Genomic DNA, 22480 nt, shown 5'->3' on the forward strand with positions numbered 1-22480 from the left:
AGTCCAGACAAATTGCCTCTTTATGGGAGCACCTAGGAACAATTTAAATGTACTACGGTATCTAATAATGGATGGCATCTAATATTAGTAGAGCAGAATTGGAGGTAAAAGGATCATTAAAGGAAGCCTCCATATTCAGTAGCAGTCTTTCTTGATGCTGGTTTGCAGCAGGCACTAGGGCAAGGGTCTTCAAACTTGGCCCTTTTATGACTTGTGGACTTCAACTCCCAGAATTCCTCAGCCAGCATGCATTAAGGTGAGGGGTTGGTTAGTAGAATATCCTTTTTCGCACTTAATCAGCCCTTTAGATTCCTCCTTGCTGCATCAGGGTTTAAAAGCAATCACCCTTTCCTCACAATTCTTCCCAAGTAAAAAAATGCTCCTTTGGGCCTTCAAACGTGGACGGTCTATGTAGACATCCTCACGCAATCTGTAATATGTGAATTCTTCTAATTGCTGAGAGTAAGGGAGGTGACTGATAGAAATATGCAAGAATCATTACCTATCAGGGATAGGCAACCTTGGCTCTTTTATGACTCGTGGACTTCAACTCCCAGAATTCCTGAGCCAACATAGCTCAGCATGGAAACCTTTCCCTCTCCCTTTCCTCAGCACAGGGTGGCTGAGGAATTCTGGGAGTTGAAGTCCACGAGTCATAAAAGAGCCAAGGTTGCCTACCCCTGACCTAGGTAAAGTCGTCAAAAATGTTTCTTTTAAGTCCTGGGTATCAAGATAATATTCGGAAGTGGTTCAAACACCTCCCTGATCCCAGGAGGGGAAATACAGGTAGTCCTCAACTTACAACCCTAACGGAGCTCAAAATTTCTATTGCTACATGAGACAAGTGTTAAGTGAGCTTTGACCCATTTTACGACTTTTCTTGCCAGTTATTAAGTGAAGCACGGCAGTTTTCCAGTTAGTCATAGGGTTGTTAAGTGAATCGGGATTCCCCATTGACTTTGCTTATCAGAAGGTCACAAAAGATCACATGACCCCGGGACACTGCAACCGTCATAAATGAGAGTCAATTGCCAAGAATCTGAATTTTGATCAAGTGATCATGGGGATGCTGCAACGGCTGTAAGTGTGAGCAATGGTCATGAGTCATTTTTTCCAGTGCAGTTGTAACTTTGAATGGTCACTAAATGAACTGCTGTAAGTCGAGGACTATTTGCGCAACAAAATCAGACTTGCAAGATTTTATTATTATAGCCCAGGGATAGACAACCTTGGCTCTTTTATGACTCATGGACTTCAACTCCCAGAATTCCTTAGTCAGCCATGCTGGCTCAGGAATTCTGGGAGTTGAAGTCCATGAGTCATAAAAGAGCCAAGATTGCCTACCTGTGTTATAGCCTGTCTCAATAAAGTGGAGTTCTGGTCCTCCTGTGGAGTTCCATCTAGTGGGGCTGTGGAATGGGACAAATTCGCCATAGCCAACTTGCCGCGGGACAACTCACCGCAAGACAATTTAACAATTCAGTTTCATTATTTAAAATAAATACAAAAATATTTTCATTTTTGCCATTCAGATTTTGTTGTGTGCCTCCTTTTGGCATCCGTTCTTTAATTATTCTGTTCCACTCTTTCTTTCATATTAGTGTAAAACTCTTGTCGCTCAGCAAGTTGGCGACGGCGAGTTGTCCCGCAGTGTGAGTTGGCTGTGGCAAGTTGGCCGTGGCGAATTGTCACAAACCCGTGGGGCTGACCCTAATCTCCTTTTAAAGGAATCTAAATACGGTTGTTCCCCACTTCTTAATGAGTGAATGAGAGAGCGTGTGAAGCAATCAATGGTACGTCTTCCTTCCAAGCAAGGGTCGTCTGGAGATTGAAGATCTCTGTGGGGATCGTTTTCTAAGATTTCACACCAAGGTTGAATCTTTGCCCGATCCCTTCGGTTTGCGAGACAGGACTTTCTTCATTTCCTGCCTCACCCCATCGCTCAGCAGAAGGCCGGACTCTGCCGAAAGTGTCCGGTGCATCCTGGGGAGGCTACAGCCCTCTTTCTCCAGGGTTGGTACAACACTGTCCACGGAGGTGACATTGGTGCTGCTCGCTGGGGTGGTCTGGTGGGACTTCTGCTCCACGTAGGACAGGAATGAAACCTCTGGGTGGATTTCCAGATGTGTCTGTGAAGAGGCCACCTTTGGAGCATCACTGGGATGAACAGCTGGCATTTCGCCACTCTGGGCCGAGCCGTTCTCGTAAAGATTGTATGACAATTCTCCTGGGCTATGCTGCATGACTTTGGAAGCCCGGACGAGCACGTGGATCACCGTAATGATCAAGACGATGATCCCAGAGGAGAAGATACAAGCACAGGTAATTCCCGTTTCTCTCTCAAATGCCATCATCACGTAGATCGAGAGGGCTGGAGAGCAGCAGAGAGGGAAAATAAATTTTTTAACAAGGACCAAAGCTTAAAACAGCCTACAAGAGAATTGGGTTCTCCCAGAACAATCAACCAAGTTTGTAACCCATGTGTTCATGCAAGACGCTAACTCAGTCAACACACTGACTCACAATTGTCCCAGCAATTAGCATACTGAAGAAGGCTTGGCCTGTACAGGTAGTCCTCAACTTACAATGATTCATTTAGTGCCGTTCAAAGTTACAACGGCATTGGAAAAAGTGACTTACGACCGTTTTTCACACTTACGACCATTGCAGCATCCCCATGGTTATGTGATCAGAATTCGGACACTTGGCCACTGGTTCATATTTATGATGGCTGCAGTGTCCTAGAATCATGTGATCAGCTTTTGTGACCTGACAAATGGGGAAGAGCCTTGGTGGAGCAGTGGGCTAATGCCTCCTTAAGTAACACCAGCTGCCTGCAATTAGTGCAGGTTCGCATCCCACCAGGCTCAAGGTTGACTCAGCCTTCCATCCTTCCCAGGTAGGTAAAATGAGGACCCAGATTGTTGGGGGCAATAAGCTGACTTTGTAATAATGCCGCTTGGGGGGGGGGGGCAAAAGCCCTAATAAGCAGGCATATACATAGAATGAAGGCTATTGCTAAGCACATTGATTTGTGCTTTAGATTGTAAGCCGCCCTGAGTCTTCGGAGAAAGGACAGGATATAAATGGGATTTTTTTTAAAAAAAGACACTTAATTCACTTAACAGCCATGTTACTAACTTAACAACTGTAGCGATTCACTTAACAGTCGTGGCAAGAAAGTTCAGAAAAATGGGGCAAAACTCATTTAACAAAGGTTTCACTCAGCAACATCAATTTTGGACTGAACTGTGGTTGTACGTCAAGGACTACCTGTATGCTTCCTTGCAATTTATTTATTGTAAATTAAACCACCCTATAGCCAGAGGGTCTCTGTGCAGCTTATAATAGAATAAGCTCTAAAGAATACAGTTCAAATGAAAACGTAGACCATAGATAAATGCAAAATAAAATAGAACTGGATGCTTTTGTAACTTCTCTCCCTGCCTTTCCTTTGTGCCTAACTTGTTTTTAAAGCATGGTTCTCAGTACTCCAGAAGTTATATGGATGGGAAATTTTATTTCCTTAAACGGGTAGGCAACCTTGGCTCCCTCATGACTCGTGGACTTCAACTCCCAGAATTCCTGAGCCAGCATGGCTCAGCTTGGAAACCTCTTCCTTTCCCCTCAGCACGGCTGGCTCAGGAATTCTGGGAGTTGAAGTCCATGAGTCCTAAAAGACCCAAGGTTGCGTACCCCTGCCTTATACCAAACGTAACTTTCTAACCAGCTTTTGAATATTTCTTCTAGGAAAGGACAAGCGAGGGAAACCAAAAAGGGAAGGGAGAAACTACTCACCTGCTAGATAGGCTAAAACAGCACAGCAAAACACACCCACAGCTACATGTCTCACTTTTCGGCTCTCCAACAGGAACCAGTCACCTCTGTGACATAAGAACAATATATTTAACTATTTTTGTCTGCAAAGTAGATAGATCCCTTGCTCCAAAGGGATCTCACGTGCAAACCTACTATAATGTTGACAAACTTACATATTGCTCTAAAATACAGACAGTCCTCAACATACCTACTTCCATTAGGGACCGTTCAAAGTTAACAACAGCAGTGAAAAAAGTGACTTAACCACTATTTTTCACACTTAACAACCGTCGCAGGAAACCCGTGGCCATGTGATCAAAATTTCAGCACTTGGTCACTGGTGTATATTTACGATGGCTGCAGCAACCCAGGGTCATGTGGTCACCATTTATGAACTTCCCAGATGGCTTCTGTCAAGCAAGAGTCAAAAGAGAAAGCCAGATTTGCTTAACAACCTTGTGATTCGCTTAACAAACGTGATTTGGTTAACGACCATAGCAAAAAAAAAAAAGTTGTTGAATTGGATGCAACTCACTCAACAGCCATTTCTCTTAGCAACAGAAGTTCCAGTCCCAATTGCCATAAGTCAAGGACTCCTTGTGCTGTAGATTTGATTGTCCCCGGCAAATTGTGAACAGCGCAAAAAGCAACTTTGTGCTGAAGCTGCCAAAGATCCGAGGAAGCGAGCCATCAACCGTATCCATGGGTAAAATAGCCCCTCTGTTTTGGGAAGGGGGGGGGGTCAGCTGAAACCCAAAGACAGAAGGTTTTTTTTTATTAATATCTGGCCCATTTCTTTTAACGAAACAGCTCTTTTAAATTCTTACTTGGGCCAGAGCTGGTGTTTTGTTGGAGTTACTGCAGTTCTCTTTGACATGCAGGAATTCAAGCTGTTACTGGGGAGTAAAAATGTGAAGCTTTGGGGGGGGGGGGGAAGAACAGCTGGTTACCAGGGTTGAAACTTCATCTTCACAGGGAGCTTTAGGTGGCGGGGGGGGGGGGACAGAGGGGAGGGAGGAATAGAATCACAGGCTGTCTTTTGGTGTCTTCAAGTATTGAGTCTTGCTTTGTCAATTGCAGAAGGAATTCCACCCCACTGCTCTCCTTGGCAGGCATAGAAGGAAAGTGGGAAAGGAAAGGGAAGGGGAAATGGGAAGGAAGGGGAGGGAAAGGGAAGGGGGAAAGGGAAGACGGAGGAAGGGAAGGGAAAGAAAGGAGGAAGGGGGAAGGGAAAGGGAAGGGAGAAGGAGAAGAGGGAGAAGGAAAGGAATTTAATGTAGATTATGGGACAGAGAGAGAGGAGAATGGAAGGGAAGGGTTATAAGGTATGAGGTGGGATCTAGAAAGAACATCTGAAGTGTTAATTCAGAATCACCACAGCAACTCGGGAAAAACGGAGGAGCTGAGATGAAAGCATAATGAATAGAGTGAACGCCAGGAGGCTGGATTCCAAACTTGCTCATTAAAATGGAATTTCACTTTATAAAGGCTGGCACATGCATGTGGTTGGTGTGTGTTGCACTTTGCACAATAATGCGAGCCATCCCTCAAGGGTGATGTGATCCTGGAGCAAAACTCTAGGAAGGGGACACTTATACAAAAATTATCCCCCTACGATTCTGTTACGGTTTTAATGAATTTTTGTCGACTTTGGAAATATGTAAATATTAGCTACAAGCATCCCAAAGCCTGCATGGGTTTGCGCATATTAGACAACCCAAACTTGGATTGTAGTTCAACGTGTTTTGTCAATCAGACTATTATAATAAGCCCTACTCAGTTTTCTTTATTTAGATACAGGATTTAATGTAAATACATTTGCTCTGTTTTTTTAACCCTGGTTCGATGTATGATGTGAACCCAACCATCCTGTGGTTTAGTTCAATCAAAATCAAAGCCAAAAGAAAGACTTAAAATTATGTCAATCCCAAAAGGCAACAGATATCTGCTTAATTTGGTCATCTTTGGATTGATTCCCTATACCAGGGGTCTCCAACCCTCATTCCGGGGACCAGTAGCAGGCCGTAGCATGCCAGCAACCGGGCCGCACAAACAGGCAAAGTTCATCCGCGGGATGCAGGCAGCGCACAACCCACCCCACCCACCCACCCCGGTCCATGGAAAAACCTCTTTCCATGTAACCAGTCCCTGGTGCCCAAAAGGCTACTGCTAAGCTTGTAAGCCGCCCTGAGTCTTCGGAGAAGGGTGGGATATAAATGGAATTAAAAAAATAAAAATAATTTTAAAAAAGGTTGTGGTTGTTGTTAGTTGCGAAGTCGTGTCCGACCCATCGTGACCCCATGGACAACCTTCCTCCAGGATGCTTTACGACTCTTTTTACGACCCTGAAATGCCTTAATTTCTGGACTTGTGGGTCCAGTTGACTGGATGAAGCTGAGCATTAAATCATAGTTTAACGCTTGATGTGATATGGTAGCCCAGCTTGGGGGGGGGAGGGCTTTTTCAGCAAAAGCAGAGGTCAAACATCCTGGCTTAGCAAAAGTTAACCCAAGTTACATGCTCTGCGCCAACTCAGTGCCTCCCACCCCCACCCCCTTCAAACCCAGTTCTGGAAAAAAAAATGCCACCCTCAGGAAAAGCCACCACCACCACCCCGATCGTGGCGAGGGGACCTTCGGAGAAGAGAGCTGGGCCCGGACCGGGACTCTTCCCGCATACGCACCTCTCGCTGCCCAGCCCGCCCCCGGAGGCCGCGCATCGCTCGGCGCCGCAGTAGCCGTGCAGGAGGCTCAGCAGCAGGCAGCTCAGGCTGAGCACCAAGCCGAGCGAGGCCAAGCCGGCCGAGATGGGCCGCAGCAGAGCCCGGAGCCGCTGGGTCAGGTCGCGGTTGCCGACGGCGCCTCCTTGGATCTGGAAGAGCAGCATCGAGGCCAGCACGGCCACCAAGCCCGAGGCGGTGCCCAAGAGCATCAGCGCGCCCAAGGCGCGGCGCCCGTACTGGGAGAGCATGAGAGCGAGACGGGACGGGCCGAGGAGGAACGACGGGGCCGCGGCGGAAAGTCGGGCGCCAAACTTTCCCCAAAGTTGGCGTCGAGGCGTCGCTTTGGAGAGGGAGAAGGGGGCGCGGCCGAAGTGAGCGGCTGCGCGGGGAGAAGAGGGCTGCTGCGGGGGTCCTTCTCGCCACCGACCGCCCAGGCCTCGCCCTTCCAAGCGAGCCTGGATCCCATCTTGATTTGTTCATCCTCCGGGCTCAACCCGGCTGGGCCAAACTCCGTTGCCGCGCTCAAATGCAGCGCAGACACGTGAATTAGAATTAGAATCAGAACAGAGCTTGGAGGTCTAGTTCAACCCCCTGCTCAAGAGGAGACCCTGTACTATAAGAGCCATGGTGGATCAGTGGGCTAATGCCTCCTTAAGTAACACCAGCTGCCTGCAATTAGTGCAGGTTCGCATCCCACCAGGCTCAAGGTTGACTCAGCCTTCCATCCTTCCCAGGTAGGTAAAATGAGGACCCAGATTGTTGGGGGCAATTAAGCTGACTTTGTAATAATGCCGCTTGGGGAGGGGGGCGAAAGCCCTAATAAGCAGGCATATACATAGAATGAAGGCTACTGCTAAGCACATTTGATTTGTGCTTAGATTGTAAGCCGCCCTGAGTCTTCAGAGAAGGGCGGGATATAAATGGGATTAAAATAAAAATAAAAAATATTTCAAACAAGTGGGCTGTCCAATCTCTTCTTAAAAGCCTCCAGTAAGAAAGCACCTACAACAGTCTGAAGGCAAGCTGTTCCACTGGTTAATTGTTCCCACTATTAGGAAGTTTCTCCTTAATTCCAGGTTGCTTCCCTCCTTGATTAGTTTCCATCCATTGTTTCTTGTCTTGCCCTCTGGTGCTTCGGAGAATAAATTGACCCCCTTCTCTTTGTGGCAGCCTTTCAAATACTGTAATACTGCTAGAATGACCCCCCACTCCTTCTTTTCTCTAGACTAGCCATACCCAAATCCTGCAACCATTCTTCATATGTTTTAGTCTCCAGGCCTTTTCCAAAATCTCAACATCTTTTTTGTAATGTGAGCAAAACTGGATCCAATATTGCAGGTGTGGCCTTACTAAGGCTTTATAAAGTGGTATTAATACTTCACATAGTTTTGATTCTATGCCTCTGTTTATACGGAGCAGATCACCAAGTGACCTTGCCTGATTTTACCATGTCTTGCAGTGGTCATTAAGCAAATGTGGTGGTTGGTAAGCAAAATCAGTTTCCTCAATGGGCACACATTGCTGGAAATCAGAAGTAAATGCCAGTGGCTGGCAAAAAAAAAAGTTGTATATTGTGGTCCTGTCACAGTGGGACTCTGCAAATGGATGTAAACGTGGGCTGGTTTCCAGGTGCCCCAAAACAGATCACGTGACTGCAGTGGGGCCGCAGCCATCATAACTCTGAATCCAAATCATAAATAACTCAGGAGGTGCATCATGACCTGTCTGTCATAAGTCAAGCACAACCTGGCCAGTGTTTCCTCAAGCACAGCAACTTCTTGATGTGTGGACTACAACTCCCAGAATTCCTCAGGCATGTCTATATATCTTAATGTTGCTGAGGATAAGAAATAATTGTCATAAATTAATTCAAAGGACCTGGTGATATACTGCACACACAGCACACGCACGCACACAAACACAATTCTTTTTTTTTTTGGCTAGTGTTTCATTCATTTCTTTCTTAGAACGCTTTCATAGTTATGCAGAGTACAGCAATAGCAAATCAGGGGAATGATAAATCTAGCTTCATCAAGTTTACACCACCAAAATTTACTCTCTGCTGATCTTTCTCTCCATGCTTCCATACGTTTCCTGTTGTTCTTCTCACCTCTCTTCTTCTGAGGAACTCAGCAAATTCATCTAACCACAGATTTCTCAGTCTCGACCAATTCATTCTTCCTTTTGAGTCTGCAGTATGAATCTTATTCATTCTCTCTTTATGACCCAACCCCCTCCACCTCACCTCAGAGAACTTCATTTTACTAGCGCTTCTTTGTACACAAAGCCACACCCTTCATTCTTCTGCCTTTCTCCTCTTGTTTTATCACACACACTTAAATCAAGTTATTTTCATGTTTCTCTCGATGGGCTCAGCCCTCATTTCTCTGCAACAAAGCAGACAAAATTACATGGTCCGTGTTTGCTTTCTTTATCAAACTTTGAGCAGAAAGAAAAATGGATAAATATAGATACTACTGACCTAGGGAACCGGAAACCTAGCGCTTTCAGAACCAAAGCAGCAGCTGAAGACCGCACTCCTATTCAAGTCTAGTCGGCTGCGCTACAAATTCGGTACAAGGTGTATTCCCTGCAACTGGACATTCTATGACGATCAGGTTGTGCCCTTCATTTGACAAGTTTACAGGCAGTCCTTGCCGTACAACCGTTTGTTCAGAGACCATTCAAAGTTACAACAGCACCGAAGAAAGTGACTTGTGACCAGTCCTCACATTTACGACCATTGTGGCATCCCCAGGGTATCATGATCACATGATTAAAATTCAAGCATTTGGCAACCAACGTGTACTTAAGATGGTTGCAGTGCCCTAGGGTCACCTGATCATCATTTGCGACCTTCTCAGCTTATATTAGGCCCACCTCCAAAAATCAAGCTAGGGCTTATTTTGGGGGTAGACCTTACTTTCAGGGAAACAGGGTAGGTACAGAAGAAGCAAAGCCAATTCTAAAGATTCCCAGGGAAAACAGCATAGGTAAATTCCCCTTTTTATTTTTATTTATTTATTTAATTAGTTTTCTATACCGCCCTATTCCCGAAGGACTCAGGGCGGTTTACAGGGCAGCATATAAAAGACAATATAAAAAGATAATATAAAATTAAAATGAATTAAATTAATTAAAGCCCAACAATTAAAACAATATTAAAAAGCTAAAACCCCTTCAGTCCAGGCCTGATAGATCGAAAAGCCAGGTTTTCAGGTCCCGGTGAAATGAACGCAGATCAGGGGCGGTCCAGAGTTCCACAGGTAAATCATTCCAAAGGGCAGGTGCGCCCACAGAAAATGCCCTCCCTCTGGGGATCACCTGCCAGCACTCCCTAACTGGCGGCACCCTAAGGAGGCCCTCTATGGGAGCGCACAGGACGATGGGAAGTTGATGCTGGCAGCAGGTGCTTCCTAAGATAATCTGGACCCATGCCATGTAGGGCTTTATAGGTCATCACCAGCACCTATTGGGACCCCCCCCCCGTCCCAACACATTATTTGTGTTTTGAGAAACAGTCTGCACCCTTCGATCAGTTCTCATAAGATGACCTTGAGGTGTAGGAACTTTCTCAGGCTCAGCCATCTCCCTTCAGTTTCTGTTGTCAAGCTCAGAGTTGCCCAACCTTTCCGGGTTGACAGCCTGGAGGGGGAAGGAGAAGAGGGTTTTGTGTGGTGAGTATTTTGGAAGCAGGTGAGATGAGAGGTTGAAAACAGGAACATTGCTTTATTGAGGCAAACATGAACAGAACTGAAGCAAAGGCTTCTGCGCAGCTACTTATATGGTTGGCCACTAGGCGACGGCCAATAGCTTTAAAAGAACCCATTCCCGCCCCAAATCATCCAATGATCTTCTTGGAGACTGCATGTCTGGCTAGTCAGCGACCGTTACACAGACACCTCAATTGAGCAACCTTAAGCAGTATTCAAAAGACACATGAAAGCAGTTCAAGTAAAATCCCAATACATTACAGAGGGGATGGTTTTATGGGAGGGGCAGGCACATGCATACACACAAGCACCCGTTGCTCGTGTGAGTGGGGCCAAGAGCAGATGTGACGCTCACGCGAGCGATGCTCTGAGCACCTGCGATGCTCACACGAGTGAGGCCCCAAGCACCTGTGACGCTCATGTGAGGGGCTGTGCGTGTGCACTAGCCAGCCACTCACATGGCCCGGTTGCAAACAGGCCACGGATCATAGTGGGCCGCGACCCACAGGTCAAGCGACAAGAAGAATGGCAGGTAGTGATAGAATCCGACTCAGCCTTGACACAAGGACCAGTCATAAGTCACATTTTCCAGTGCTGTTGTAACTTTGAACTGTCACTAAAATGATTGTAAGTCGAAGACTACCTGTATATCCTGCCATTATTCCCTGGCAACTACTTAGGGAAGAGGTCCCCAATCTTTTGGGCACCAGGGACCGGTTCTGTGGAGAAAGGTTTTTCCGTGGACTGGAGGGTGCGTGGGTTTTGTGCTGCCTGCATCGCACGGATGGGGCTTTGCTTGTTAGGGTGGCCCAGTTGCTGGCATGCCACGGCCGGTACTGGTCCACAGACTGGGGACCCCTGACTTAGGGCACCTGGCAAAATGTTGAAAACAGGACCAACAACTAGAAAGTTAAAAGCATAGATTAAAATGACTATTGATGCCTTTGAACTTTGGTGTTGGAAAAGACTCCTGAGAATACCATTGTCAGCCAAGGAAATAAACAAGTAGAACATAGACCATGTCAACCCAGAGTTGATATGGAGCAAATAACCTAACTCAAATTATCGTAGTTTGGACAAGTCATGTGAAGGCCCAGGTTTCTAGGGAGGGTTTTGATACTAGGAAAGGTGGATGGAAAGAGGAAAAAGGAAGACCAGAAGCAAGGGGGACGGATTAAGTTATGGAGGTGATGAGTGCAACACTGTTGTTGTTGTTGTTAGTTGCGAAGTCATGTCCGACCCATCGCGACCCCATGGACAACATTCCTCCAGGCCTTCCTGTCCTCTACCATCTTCTGGAGTCCATTTAAGCTTACGCCTCCTGCTTCAGTGACTCCAGCCAGCCACCTCATTCTCTGTCGTCCCTTTCTTCTATTGCCCTCAATCTTTCCCAGCATTAGGCTCTTCTCCACTGAGTCCTTCCTTCTCATTAGGTGGCCAAAATATTTGAGTGCAACATTAGAAGTCCCAAAAGATCAGGATTAGGATAGATTGGCATGGAGAAAATCTGTGTGGTTGCTAGGAGTCAAAAACAATTTCATGGCACTTGATTAGTCAATCAAAAGAGGCAAAAAAAAAATCAAGGGAAAGTAATGGATCCTTAGCAGTTTCCTAGATGCTGAGATTGCTGGGATCAAATGCAATTCCTGCATTTTCTCATCTAGCAGTGATGCAGGAGACAAATCTTTCTTGCATGCCAGAAAGATCAGGGGATCTGGTGCATGTCTTTTTTTTTATTTTCAAGATTTTACTAGTTTATCAAAATGTAATATAAAATGCAAAAATACAAAAGAAAATAAGGGGAAAACAAGGGAAGGAAAAAGGGTAGGGCAGAAGGGAGAAAGAAAAAGAGTTGACTTCCAACTCATTTTGGTGCAGTAGAGTAAGGTGACAGCACAAAATCTCAACTCTTTACTTTTATATAATAATATAAACTAGTCATATCTATAACAACAAATCTTCCTAACCCTCAGAAAACTCAAAAGTTTCATTTTGTTTCCACCTCAAGCACAAAGTCCAAAAGCGGTTTCCAAGTAGAAACAAAATTTTGTTGTTTTCTTTAATCAGAGCAGTCAATTTAGCCATCTCTGCTAACAACATCAACTTTTGCAGCCATTGGTCCATTGTGGGAATCAAAGTGTCCTTCCATTTTTGAGCATAAAGTAATCTTGTTGCCGTCAAAATATAACATCAGAGTCCCATTTTTTTCCCCCAAATCCTTTTGGTGCATTTCAAAGCTGCTTTTCCAAAAGGCCACAGGACTTTCTTGCTTTTTTCCCCCCTTGAACTGAACTGTAGAAGCTTCTTAGATGAGAAGCAAAACATTTTCAAGGAAAAAAAACCAAGAACAACCTTTCAGCCTTTCAGAAAAGCATCTTTGGGACAAGGATGACCTGGATGATTGAGAATCTCTATAGACATCTGGTGCATCTTTTAAAAGACACACACACACACACACACACACACACACCGCTGCTACAGATCTTAACGACTGGATAGGTGTGCAATAGGAGAGGAAGTTTACGATTTTGCACAGGGAAGTTTTGTAATCGGCATTTATGTTTTTCTTCAATACTTGGTAGGGATAGCTAGCAAGAAAACATCCATTCAATTTAGAAGCGGACAGTTAATCCTGTATTTATAGTTGGGGTTTCCGATCACTCAGGTGGTGATGAAATGGGAAGTATCCGGCTTAAAAATCAAGCACTGGGAATTCCTATATTCGGTCCCTGGGAAGGCAACAGAAAGTAGGAACCAGGTTGATTCAGAAAGTCTTTTTCCCACTGGGGTGAGATTACCGTCCTGCATTTCTGCTTTAATTATATTGCCGTTTTCCTAAATCTGCAACAGTCCAGCCAGCCCAAAATACACCAGTCTGCATCCTCTTTTGGAACGTGGATATCCTCAGGCTTGAGTATTTCACTATCCCGTTGATCCCAGAGCTTTGCGCTCTTCCCAACACCCTCTTCCAGCACAGGAAAAAAACCAGACCCTTCAGTCAACATGAAAATGCCCAGGGATGCCCATTCTGTCTCTTTGCGTTGGTGGTATATGCTGGGTTTCTTCCGCCCCAGGGAAACTGAGAAGCTAATTCTGAAAAAATACAGTTGTCTTTGGCACAGGATTCTGTCTGGGCTCTCCATACCAATCTGCCTCTTGGGATTTGTACATGTACAGTGCTAGTCAGGGGAGCAATTGGCAGGGTTTTTGACAATATATTGTGCCACATGTCATTCACCACTAGAGGAAGCCAATTCAGGATGCTTGCTGGAACTGGGTAATCGTAAAGCTACTGCTTAGATCATTTGGACATACAAATATACAAACAGGTAGTCCTCGGTTTACAACCATTCCTTAAGGCAGAGGTCCCCAATCTTTTGGGCACCAGGGACCGGTTCCGTGGAGAGAGGTTTTTCCACGGACCGGAGGGTGCGTGGTTTTGTGTGCTACCTGCATCTTGCAGATGGGGCTTTGCTTGTTTGTGTGGACCGGTTGCTGGCATGCCGCGGCCCGGTACTGGTCCACGGACTGAGGGTTGGGGACCCCTGACTTAAGGGACTGTTCAAAGTTAGACAGCTCTGAAAAAAGTGACTTAAAATCAGTTCTTGTACTTTCGATCCCCACAGCCACACGATCAAAATTTGGGCCCTCGCCAACCAGCATATGGGGTCATGTGATGCTATTTGCGACTTTCCTAGTTTTCTTCTGACAAGGAAAGTCAAGAAGGGGAGCTGGATTCACTTAACCACCACTCGATTCACTTAAAATGATTTGCTTAACATCCAAGGTTAAAAAAGTTCATCAAATGGGGTGTGACTCAATAACTGCCTCGTTTAACAACAACATAAATTCTGCCCCAATTATGGTTGTAAGTCAAGGACTACCTATATAGACTTATGGCCACAAATCGTTAAGCAAGACAGTTGTTGAGTTTTGCCCCATTTGTACAACCTTTCCTGCCACAGTTAAGTGAATCACTGTAATTGTTAAGTTAGTAAGTTAATTGAATCTGGGCTTCCCCATTGATTCTGCTTGTCAGAAGGTCACAAAAGGTGATCGGATGTCCCCAGGACACTGCGGTCTTTTTGATCATGTGATCATGGAGATGCTACAACGGTCATAAGTGTGAAAACAGACATAAGTCATTTTGTTCAGTGCCAATGTAACTTCGCACAGTCACTAGATGAAACGTTGTAAGTCGAGCTGTAATGCAATAGCACAGAGTAGCTGGAGAAGACCCTAATGCTTGGAAATGGAGAAGACACTCGAAAAAAAAAGCATGGGACCAGAGCCACCTCGCCTTGATCACGTCTGTCTGTCTCATCAGATCCAACAGGAGAGGGATGTTACGGGATCTGTCCATTAAAGAGTGTCAGTTTGTGGGACTCAGAAAGAAAGCCTTTCCTGTCACTCATCCCATCTTGTCGATCATCTTCCCTCTGTGAATTAGTTTTATTGAAATATTTGTATTATATTTCTAGTATGCTTTTTGTGTCTATTTTTATCTCGGCTGCTGGATAGCTATTTATTTTGTATTTTGGGTTGGATTATTTTTCTTTGTTAGATTTTTTAAAATCATTCTTTTATAATAATAATAATAATAATAATAATAATAATAATAATAATAATAATAATAATAATAATAATAATAATAATATACTACACAGCTGGAATAGTGGACTGGACTCAAGCCGAACTAAAAGCAATGAATAGGAAGACCAGAAAATAATGACAATGAATCATGCCCTTCATCCATGCAGTGACATTGACAAAATATCTACCAAGGGAAATAGATGGACGTGGAATGCTGCAAGTACATCAGGTGGTTGAAGAAGAAAAAATGGCTTTGGAAGAATATCTGAGGGACAATGATGAAGATGCACTGAAATTAGTATATCAGGAAGGCTCACTGACTACTGAAGAGACCAAACTGGCCTACAAGAAAGACCAAATGAAGAACAGAATAGAGGCATGGGAAGACAAAGCACTACATGGCCAGTACATTAAAAAAATAGCTGAGAAAGCAGATCGTAACAAGACCTGGCAATGGCTAACAGCAGGAAAGTTGAAGAAAGAGACCGAGGGACTAATTTTGGCTGCACAAGACCAAGACTTAAGGACAAATGCATACAAAGTCAAAATCGAGAAGACAGCAACAGACAGTCAGTGCCGCCTATGCAAAGAAGCTGAAGAAACAGTGGACCACCTGGTAAGCTGCTGCAAGAAGATCGCACAGACTGACTACAAGCAGCGGCATGACAAAGTGGCAACAATGGTGCATTGGAAGATCTGCAAGAAGTATCATTTGCCTGTAAGCAAGAACTGGTGGGATCATAAAATAGAGAAAGTCATAGAAAATGATAAAGTTAAACTGTTCTGGGACTTCAGAATTCAAACAGACAAGCACCTGCAACATAACACCCTGGACTTAATTGTCGAAAAGAAAGACAAAAAAAGTCTAGATAGTGGATGTGGCAGTGCCTGGAGACAGCAGAATAGACAAGAAAGAACTGGAGAAGATAACAAAATACAAAGACCTACAAATAGAAATAGAAAGACTGAGGCAAAGGCAAGCAAGGGTAGTAGCAATAGCAATAGGCGCCTTGGGTGCCAACCCAAAACAACTGGAGCACCACTTGAACACCACTGGCATTGACAAATTCGCCATTAGTCAATTACAAAAGGCGGCCTTACTAGGAACTGCTTCCATCCTGCGACGATATCTGTAATACCATCAAACATCCACAGGACTCGATAGGTAGACAAAAATGCCAAATTCAGTCTGAACATCTGGCTGCCTGTGCGATGATCAATAATGATGATGATGATGATGGAAGGGACTTTGGAGGTCATCTAGTCCAATCCCCTGCTCAGGCAGGAAACCCTATATACCATTTTAGACAAATGGCTGTCCAATCTCTTCTTAAAAACTTCCAATGTTGGAGTATTCACCGCTTCTGGAGGCAGGTTGTTCCACTAATTTAATTGTTCTAACTGTCAGGAAGTTTCTCCTTAGTTCTAGGTTGCTTCTCTCCTTGATTAGTTTCCATCCGTTGCTTCTTGTCCTGCCTTCAGGTGCTTTGGAGAATAGCTTGACTCCCTCTTCTTTGGGGCAACCCCTGAGATATTGGAACACTGCTATATGTCACACCCTATTGTTTGTAACCACCCCAAACCATTTGTTTGAGAAGGCTGGCCATATAAATTGGATGGATAGGTGGATAGATGTATAAATTGATGGCTGGATGAATGAATTAATAAAGGCAACAGAAGCAGAGTGGGTGGAGTCTATCACTGATAACAGTAATAAAAATTTAACAACTTTCAAAAAGTGATTCTACAATCACTTTTAGTCAAGGTTTATGGTTCCATACATCATGCAAAGCTATTTATACGTAGAGCCAATGACTAGAACTAAGGAGAAACTTCCTGACAGTTAGAACAATTAACCAGTGGAACAACCTGCCTCCAGAAGTGGTGAATGCTCCAACACTGGAAGTTTTTAAGAAGAGACTGGACAGCCACTTGTCTGAAATGGTATAGGGCAGGGGTAGGCAACCTCGGCTCTTTTATGACTCGTGGACTTCAACTCCCAGAATTCCTGAGTCAGCATAGCTGACTCAGGAATTCTGGAAGTTGTAGTCCACGAGTCATAAAAGAGCCGAGGTTGCCTACCCCTGGTATAGGGTTTCCTGTCTGAGCAGGGGGTTGGACTAGATGACCTCCAAGGTCCCTTCCAACTACTTCTTCTTCTTCTTCTTCTTCTTCTTCTTCTTCTTCTTCTTCTTATTATTATTATTATTATTATTATTATTATTATTATTATTATTATTATTATTATTATTATTATTTAGTTTAAAGGCTCAGTGAGCTTTTTGGAGGATTTAAACTTTGGTTTCTCCAGGTCCAGTCCAAATTTAAACTCCTGGTTTTCCCCAGCAAGAGGTTTGAAGAATGAGTTTTGTATTTTTATATTCGAGGTCACCCATAAAAACAACTCGGTTCCATAATCAGAACAAATGCCTGGCATTACCAAGGTTTTTAAACCTACACCTAGATTTTGCTGAATGTAGGAACAGGAGAAGCAGCCTAGGACCTCTTAGCCTACCTGGGTCAAGAGAAGGCAGGGGCCTGACCTCTGCTAGACTCTCATATAGCCTTCCTGGCGCTTTGCCATCAGCTCACATGTAACCAGAGGCTGGTCGTTGCATCAGTTCCCTTTCCAGCTCTTGTAAACACACGTTTTTCTCCAGGGAATCTGGCTGTCTTGTTCTCCAAGGATAGTGGATCCGTCAGCCGCTCAGGAATCTGTTGGGGAGAGCAGGCGGCTGTGCGTATCTGGGAATCAAAAGCGGAACCTATACATGTACAGTGCATTCAGAAAATACATTCACTTTTGTCAATTTTTGTTACGTTGCAGCTTGATTCTACAGTAATTGAAATTCATTTTTTCCCCTCTCGTTAATCTACACTCAGTACCCCATCATGACAAAGTGAAAACAGAATTTTAGAAATGTCTGTAAATTTATTAAAAAGAAAAAAAACCCTGAAATATCACATTGGCATAAGGATTCAGCCAGGACTCTTCCAAGAACTAGTTGCCTGGTCAAACTGAGCAAGAGCCTTAATAAGAGAGGTGACCAAGAACCTGATGGTCACTCTGACCGAGCTCTAGAGATTGTGTGTGGAGATGGGACAGAGTTCCAGAAGGACAACCATCACTGCAGCCCTCCACCAGTCTGGGCTTTATGGCAAGTGGCTAGCCCAGGGGTCTTCAAACGTGACCCTTTTATGACTTGTGGACTTCAACTCCCAGAATTCCTCAGCCAGGCATGCTGGCTGAGGAATTCTGGGAGTTGAGGTCCACAAGTCATAAAAGGGCCACGTTTGAAGACCCCTGGGCTAGACAGAAGCCTCTCCTCAGTGCAAAACACATGGCAGCCACCTTGGAGTTTGCAAAAATGCACCTGAAGGATTCTCAGACTGTGAGGAGCAAGATTTGCTGGTCTGATGAAACCAAGATTGAACTGTTTGGCCTCAATTCCAAACATTTTGTCTGAAAGAAACCAGGCACCATTCATCACCTGCCCGATATCATCCCAACAGTGAAACATGCTAGCATCACGCTGTTGGGGTGTTTTTCAGCAGCAAGGACTGGGAGACTGATCAGGGTTGAGGGAAAGCTGAGTGGAGCAAAGTACAGGGAAATCCTCAATGAAAACCTGTTCCACAGCACTCAGGACCTCAGACTGGGCCGAAGGTTCATTTTCCAACATGACAACGATCGTAAGCATACAGCCAAGGCAACATAGGAGTGGCTTAGGGACAACTATGTGAATGTCCTAGAGTGGCCCAGTCACTGACTGGAACCCTATTGACCATCTCTGGAGGGACTTGAAAATGGCTGCCCACCAACAGTCGCCATCCAACCTGACTGAGCTTGAGAGGATTTGCAAGAATGGCTGAAAAATCACACCATGGCTGCAGGTGTGCAAAGCTTGTCACGTCATACCCAAAAAGACTCAAGGCTGTAATTGCTGCCAAAGGTGCTTCAACAAAGTACTGAGCGAAAGGTCTGAATACTCATGCCAATGTGATATTTCAGGTTTTTTTCCTTTTTAATAAATTTACAGACATTTCTAAAATTCTGCTTTCACTTTGTCATTATGGGGTACTGAGTGTAGATTAATGAGAAAAAATGATTTCAACACTGTAGAATCAGGCTGCAGCATAACAAAATTGACAAAACTGAAGGGGGTCTGAATACTTTCTGAATACACTATATATGGACAGGGGGCATTTAAAACAGGGAATAGCACACCATTCAAAAGAGCTTAGCTGTATGACTGGCTAAAAGTCAAACAAGCAAACTGAGACCACACGTCTTGACCTCTCCAGAAATAAACTCCTCCTCCATTACTGGTATGTGCTCAGTACATTTTGAAAAATTAAAGAGCATGTCTAAATTTTATAAAGTGAAAACAGATAAATTAAAAGGCTCGTTTACAGGACAATAAGTTTAATCTGGACAATGAAAGGACTTTGCCAAACAGTCTCTGGTAAGGGGATCCGAATTATCATGAATACAGCTCCCTTTCAAACATCACAAGTCAGAAATTCTTGTTTGAGTTTGACTTGTTATATGTTATATGTACCCTGCAACTGTGATTTATAAACCATGGTTTAAGGGCTTGAATATGTGACCCCAATGACTTGGCTTAGGCCACACGCTGAATGCAATCCCAACATGCAGTTCCTCTAGTCTTGTAACAAGACCCAAACTATGTGGTTTAATACAATGGCCAGATTCACAAAACCTGCTAAACCAAAGGCTGGTTCCTTACATCCTGAGCAGCAAACAACACCACCATATTTTAGTCCAGCTTATATAAATTCAGCCTATTATGTACCACATATACGGAGATGCAAAAAATATATGGGCTTTTGAGTTGAATTGAAGAGCGAACTAGGATCCAAGTGCTTTACTTCATATAAGGTTAAAGAACTGTGGAAGAATCCAAGTGAAAATTCTGAGCTTAAGATTCTTGGCTTTTTTGAAATCCTAACTGAGATATCAGCATAGAGAGAGAGTGAAAAAAAAATGCAGTGTTCTACTTGCACTGATATGAATATGTGAGGCTATGTTCATACAACACAATTAGCCGTCAGGCAAAGACTAAGCAGATATATTCCCACAACATATGAAGTTAATATTTACCTTGATTTTATTTTTATGCCATATGGTATTTTGGAGCCTCAACTATTTTTTTAAATTTATGGTTAAGCATATTTTACAAACTTAGGAAATGGAACAATTAACTAATATAAGAATATTGTTTAAATATTGTGTATCTATTTATTTAACATTTCTATGCTGCTCCATTCCTCTAAGAACACAGACTGGGTGTGAGTGTGTATATCTTCACATTACATAAAACACCTTTCTTACATTCTTGATTAAAATTGTCAGTATTTATTAACTTTTGTTGTTCAGTCACTAAGTTGTGTCCAACTCTTCGCGACCCCATGGAATTTATTAGCTACTATAGCTAAATGGATCCTCTTCCAATAGAAGCCTGTGTCTCCTTTATCTTGTTTTCCTAGTTTTATGAGTAAGAAGTAAAATCCTTTTATTTTTAATTGATAAGCATTGCACCACTGGGGAGAAATGTGCTGATTATAAAAAAATATTAATTTAAATGGAACAAACTGTTGAAATCACAAGTAAAGGTAGTCCTTGACTTACAACCATTCATTTAGTGGCCATTTGCAGTTATAATGCCACTAAAAAGTGAAATATGACTGTCTTTCACACTTAAAACCATTGCAACATCCCCATGGTCATATAATCAAAATCGGGACGCTTGGCAACTGACTCGTATTGATGACGGTTGCAGTGTCCTGAGGTCATGTGATCCCCTTTTGTGACCTTCTGATGAGCAAAGTCAATGGGGAAGCCAGATTCACTTAACAACCAGGTTACTAACTTTACAGCTCCAATGATTCACTTAACAACTGGGGCATGAAAGCTCATAACATGGGGCAGAACTCACTTAACTAAATCTTGCTTACCATGCAAATGTTGGGCACAATTGTGGTTGTAAGTCAAGTATTCTTGTTTAACCACTGGTCGTTCAGCAACTGTTCAAAATTATGACAGACCTTTCAAAAGCTACTTATGACTTGGTTCCAGACGATTGTACATACCCTATGATCACATGACTTCATTTTGGGTGCTTGGCAACCTTTACGGCTGGTTGCAGTCTTCTCTGATCACATGACTGAAATTTACACATCTAGGCTAATTTCAGGCCTTTTGGTTGATGGCCAGCAAAAACACCGGTAGGGATACATGGATTTACTTAAGGATTGCCATATTTGCTTATTGATTGATTGATTGACCATCAGAAAAAAAGTCATAAAATCAAGTCTGGTCACAGATGGTGCCCCAATTTACGACTGTCATGACTTATGGCCAAATTTCTTACAATAAGTTGTAAGTCAAGGACTGTCTGTATTGCAAATGGAGCAGCTGGTATTGTTGGATTAGGGCAGTGTTTCTCAAACTTGACAAGGTAGGGTTAAGGATTAGGGCAGTGCTTCTCAAACTTTAAGACATATAGATTTCAACTCCCAGTATTCAACTCCCAGGAGCCCACATGTCTTAAAGTTGCCAGGTTGTGGAAATAATTTAATTTAATTTAATTTATTAATATTTCTATACCGCCCTTCTCCCGAAGGACTCAGGGCGGTGTACAGGGCAAGAATAAAACACAGAGATTTACAAAAAATAAAAGATAATTAAATACATGCCCGATTAAAAATACAATTAATACATGGTAAAAACCCCAATAAAAATAGTAAAAAGACCCCACTAATCCCCCCTCAGGCCAGGCCGGCTTGCTCGAACAAGTATGTTTTCAGGTCGCGGCGAAAGGAGCAAAGATCGGGCGCCGTCCGGAGCTCAACCGGTAACTGGTTCCATAGCTCCGGGGCGCCCACAGAGAAGGATCTCCCCCTGGGGGCCACCAGTTGACATTCTCTGACCGGTGGCACCCTGAGGAGACCCTCTCTGTGGGAGCGCACAGGGCGGAGGGAAGTAGACGCCAGCAGCAGGTGTTCCCTAAGGTACTCCGGACCCCTGCCATGTAGGGCTTTAAACACCATTACTAGCACCTTGAATCTCACCCGGAAGATTAGATAGTGGATTTGAGTGGTATTGTTTTTTAATCAGAGGGGGTCATTAATAATAGAACACTACACCAAGAGAAAATTCAGCATTTCTAAAACACCATCTATAATCAAGCATTTTTACTTCCATTGATTCTACCTCAACACATTTAAATACATACTTGTAGTTGTATATCCTAGACTGTAAATTCCAGTCTGTATGTTGAACTTTACTTTGTCTTTATGGCTGTTTAAAGGGCTATATAGATGGTGCAATCCTTGAATTTATACCCTGCTTTAATCAGTTATTTTCAGTGTAATTTACAGCAAATAATTAAAAGATAAATAACTAAAACAACTGATGACACCCAAGAGTATGTTCACATTAAAAATGGGATAAAATATACCACAATTGGAGGGGAAAACAGCACAGTGCGATTGCTGAACTCAGAAATTTGTGCTCTGAACATACTTTTTTAAAATTGGTGATGTTAATTAGAATTGGATTTTCTTTTTTCAGCATGCCAGTCATCAAAAAATGCCCCTTTTAAGGATA

At 43.6% G+C, this 22480-nt stretch overlaps 3 protein-coding genes across 3 annotated transcripts in view; 1 reads left to right on the forward strand and 2 right to left on the reverse strand.

Moving 5' to 3' along the window:
- Positions 1-1282: 1282 nt before the first annotated feature.
- Positions 1283-3417, reverse strand: TMEM221 (transmembrane protein 221). Its single transcript, XM_083365041.1, has one exon. The coding sequence runs from the start codon at positions 2352-2354 to the stop codon at positions 1863-1865; it is 492 nt and encodes a 163-aa protein (XP_083221167.1). The 5' UTR covers positions 2355-3417; the 3' UTR covers positions 1283-1862.
- MEF2B (myocyte enhancer factor 2B) overlaps positions 2218-22480 on the forward strand; it is a 74305-nt gene continuing 54042 nt past the window's right edge. Inside the window, exon 1 of the mRNA XM_083365241.1 lies at positions 2218-2322. The gene's annotated coding sequence lies outside the window, so the exon portion shown is untranslated. The remainder of the gene's footprint in view (positions 2323-22480) is intronic.
- LOC310632233 (transmembrane protein 221-like) lies at positions 5191-6966 on the reverse strand (the record flags this gene model as incomplete). The annotated part of the gene is made up of 2 exons (XM_083349291.1): positions 6503-6966; positions 5191-5221 (listed from the first exon to the last, which is right to left on the reverse strand). The coding sequence occupies exons 1-2, from the start codon at positions 6787-6789 to the stop codon at positions 5191-5193; spliced, it is 318 nt and encodes a 105-aa protein (XP_083205417.1). The 5' UTR covers positions 6790-6966.

Source organism: Vipera ursinii, assembly GCF_947247035.1.
Source record: "Vipera ursinii genome assembly, chromosome: 1".
NCBI lineage: Eukaryota > Metazoa > Chordata > Lepidosauria > Squamata > Viperidae > Vipera > Vipera ursinii.

Excerpts from the sequence above, each read along its gene's own strand:
- TMEM221 (XM_083365041.1), bottom strand. The coding sequence starts at position 2,354 with ATGATGGCATTTGAGAGAGAAACGGGAATTACCTGTGCTTGTATCTTC.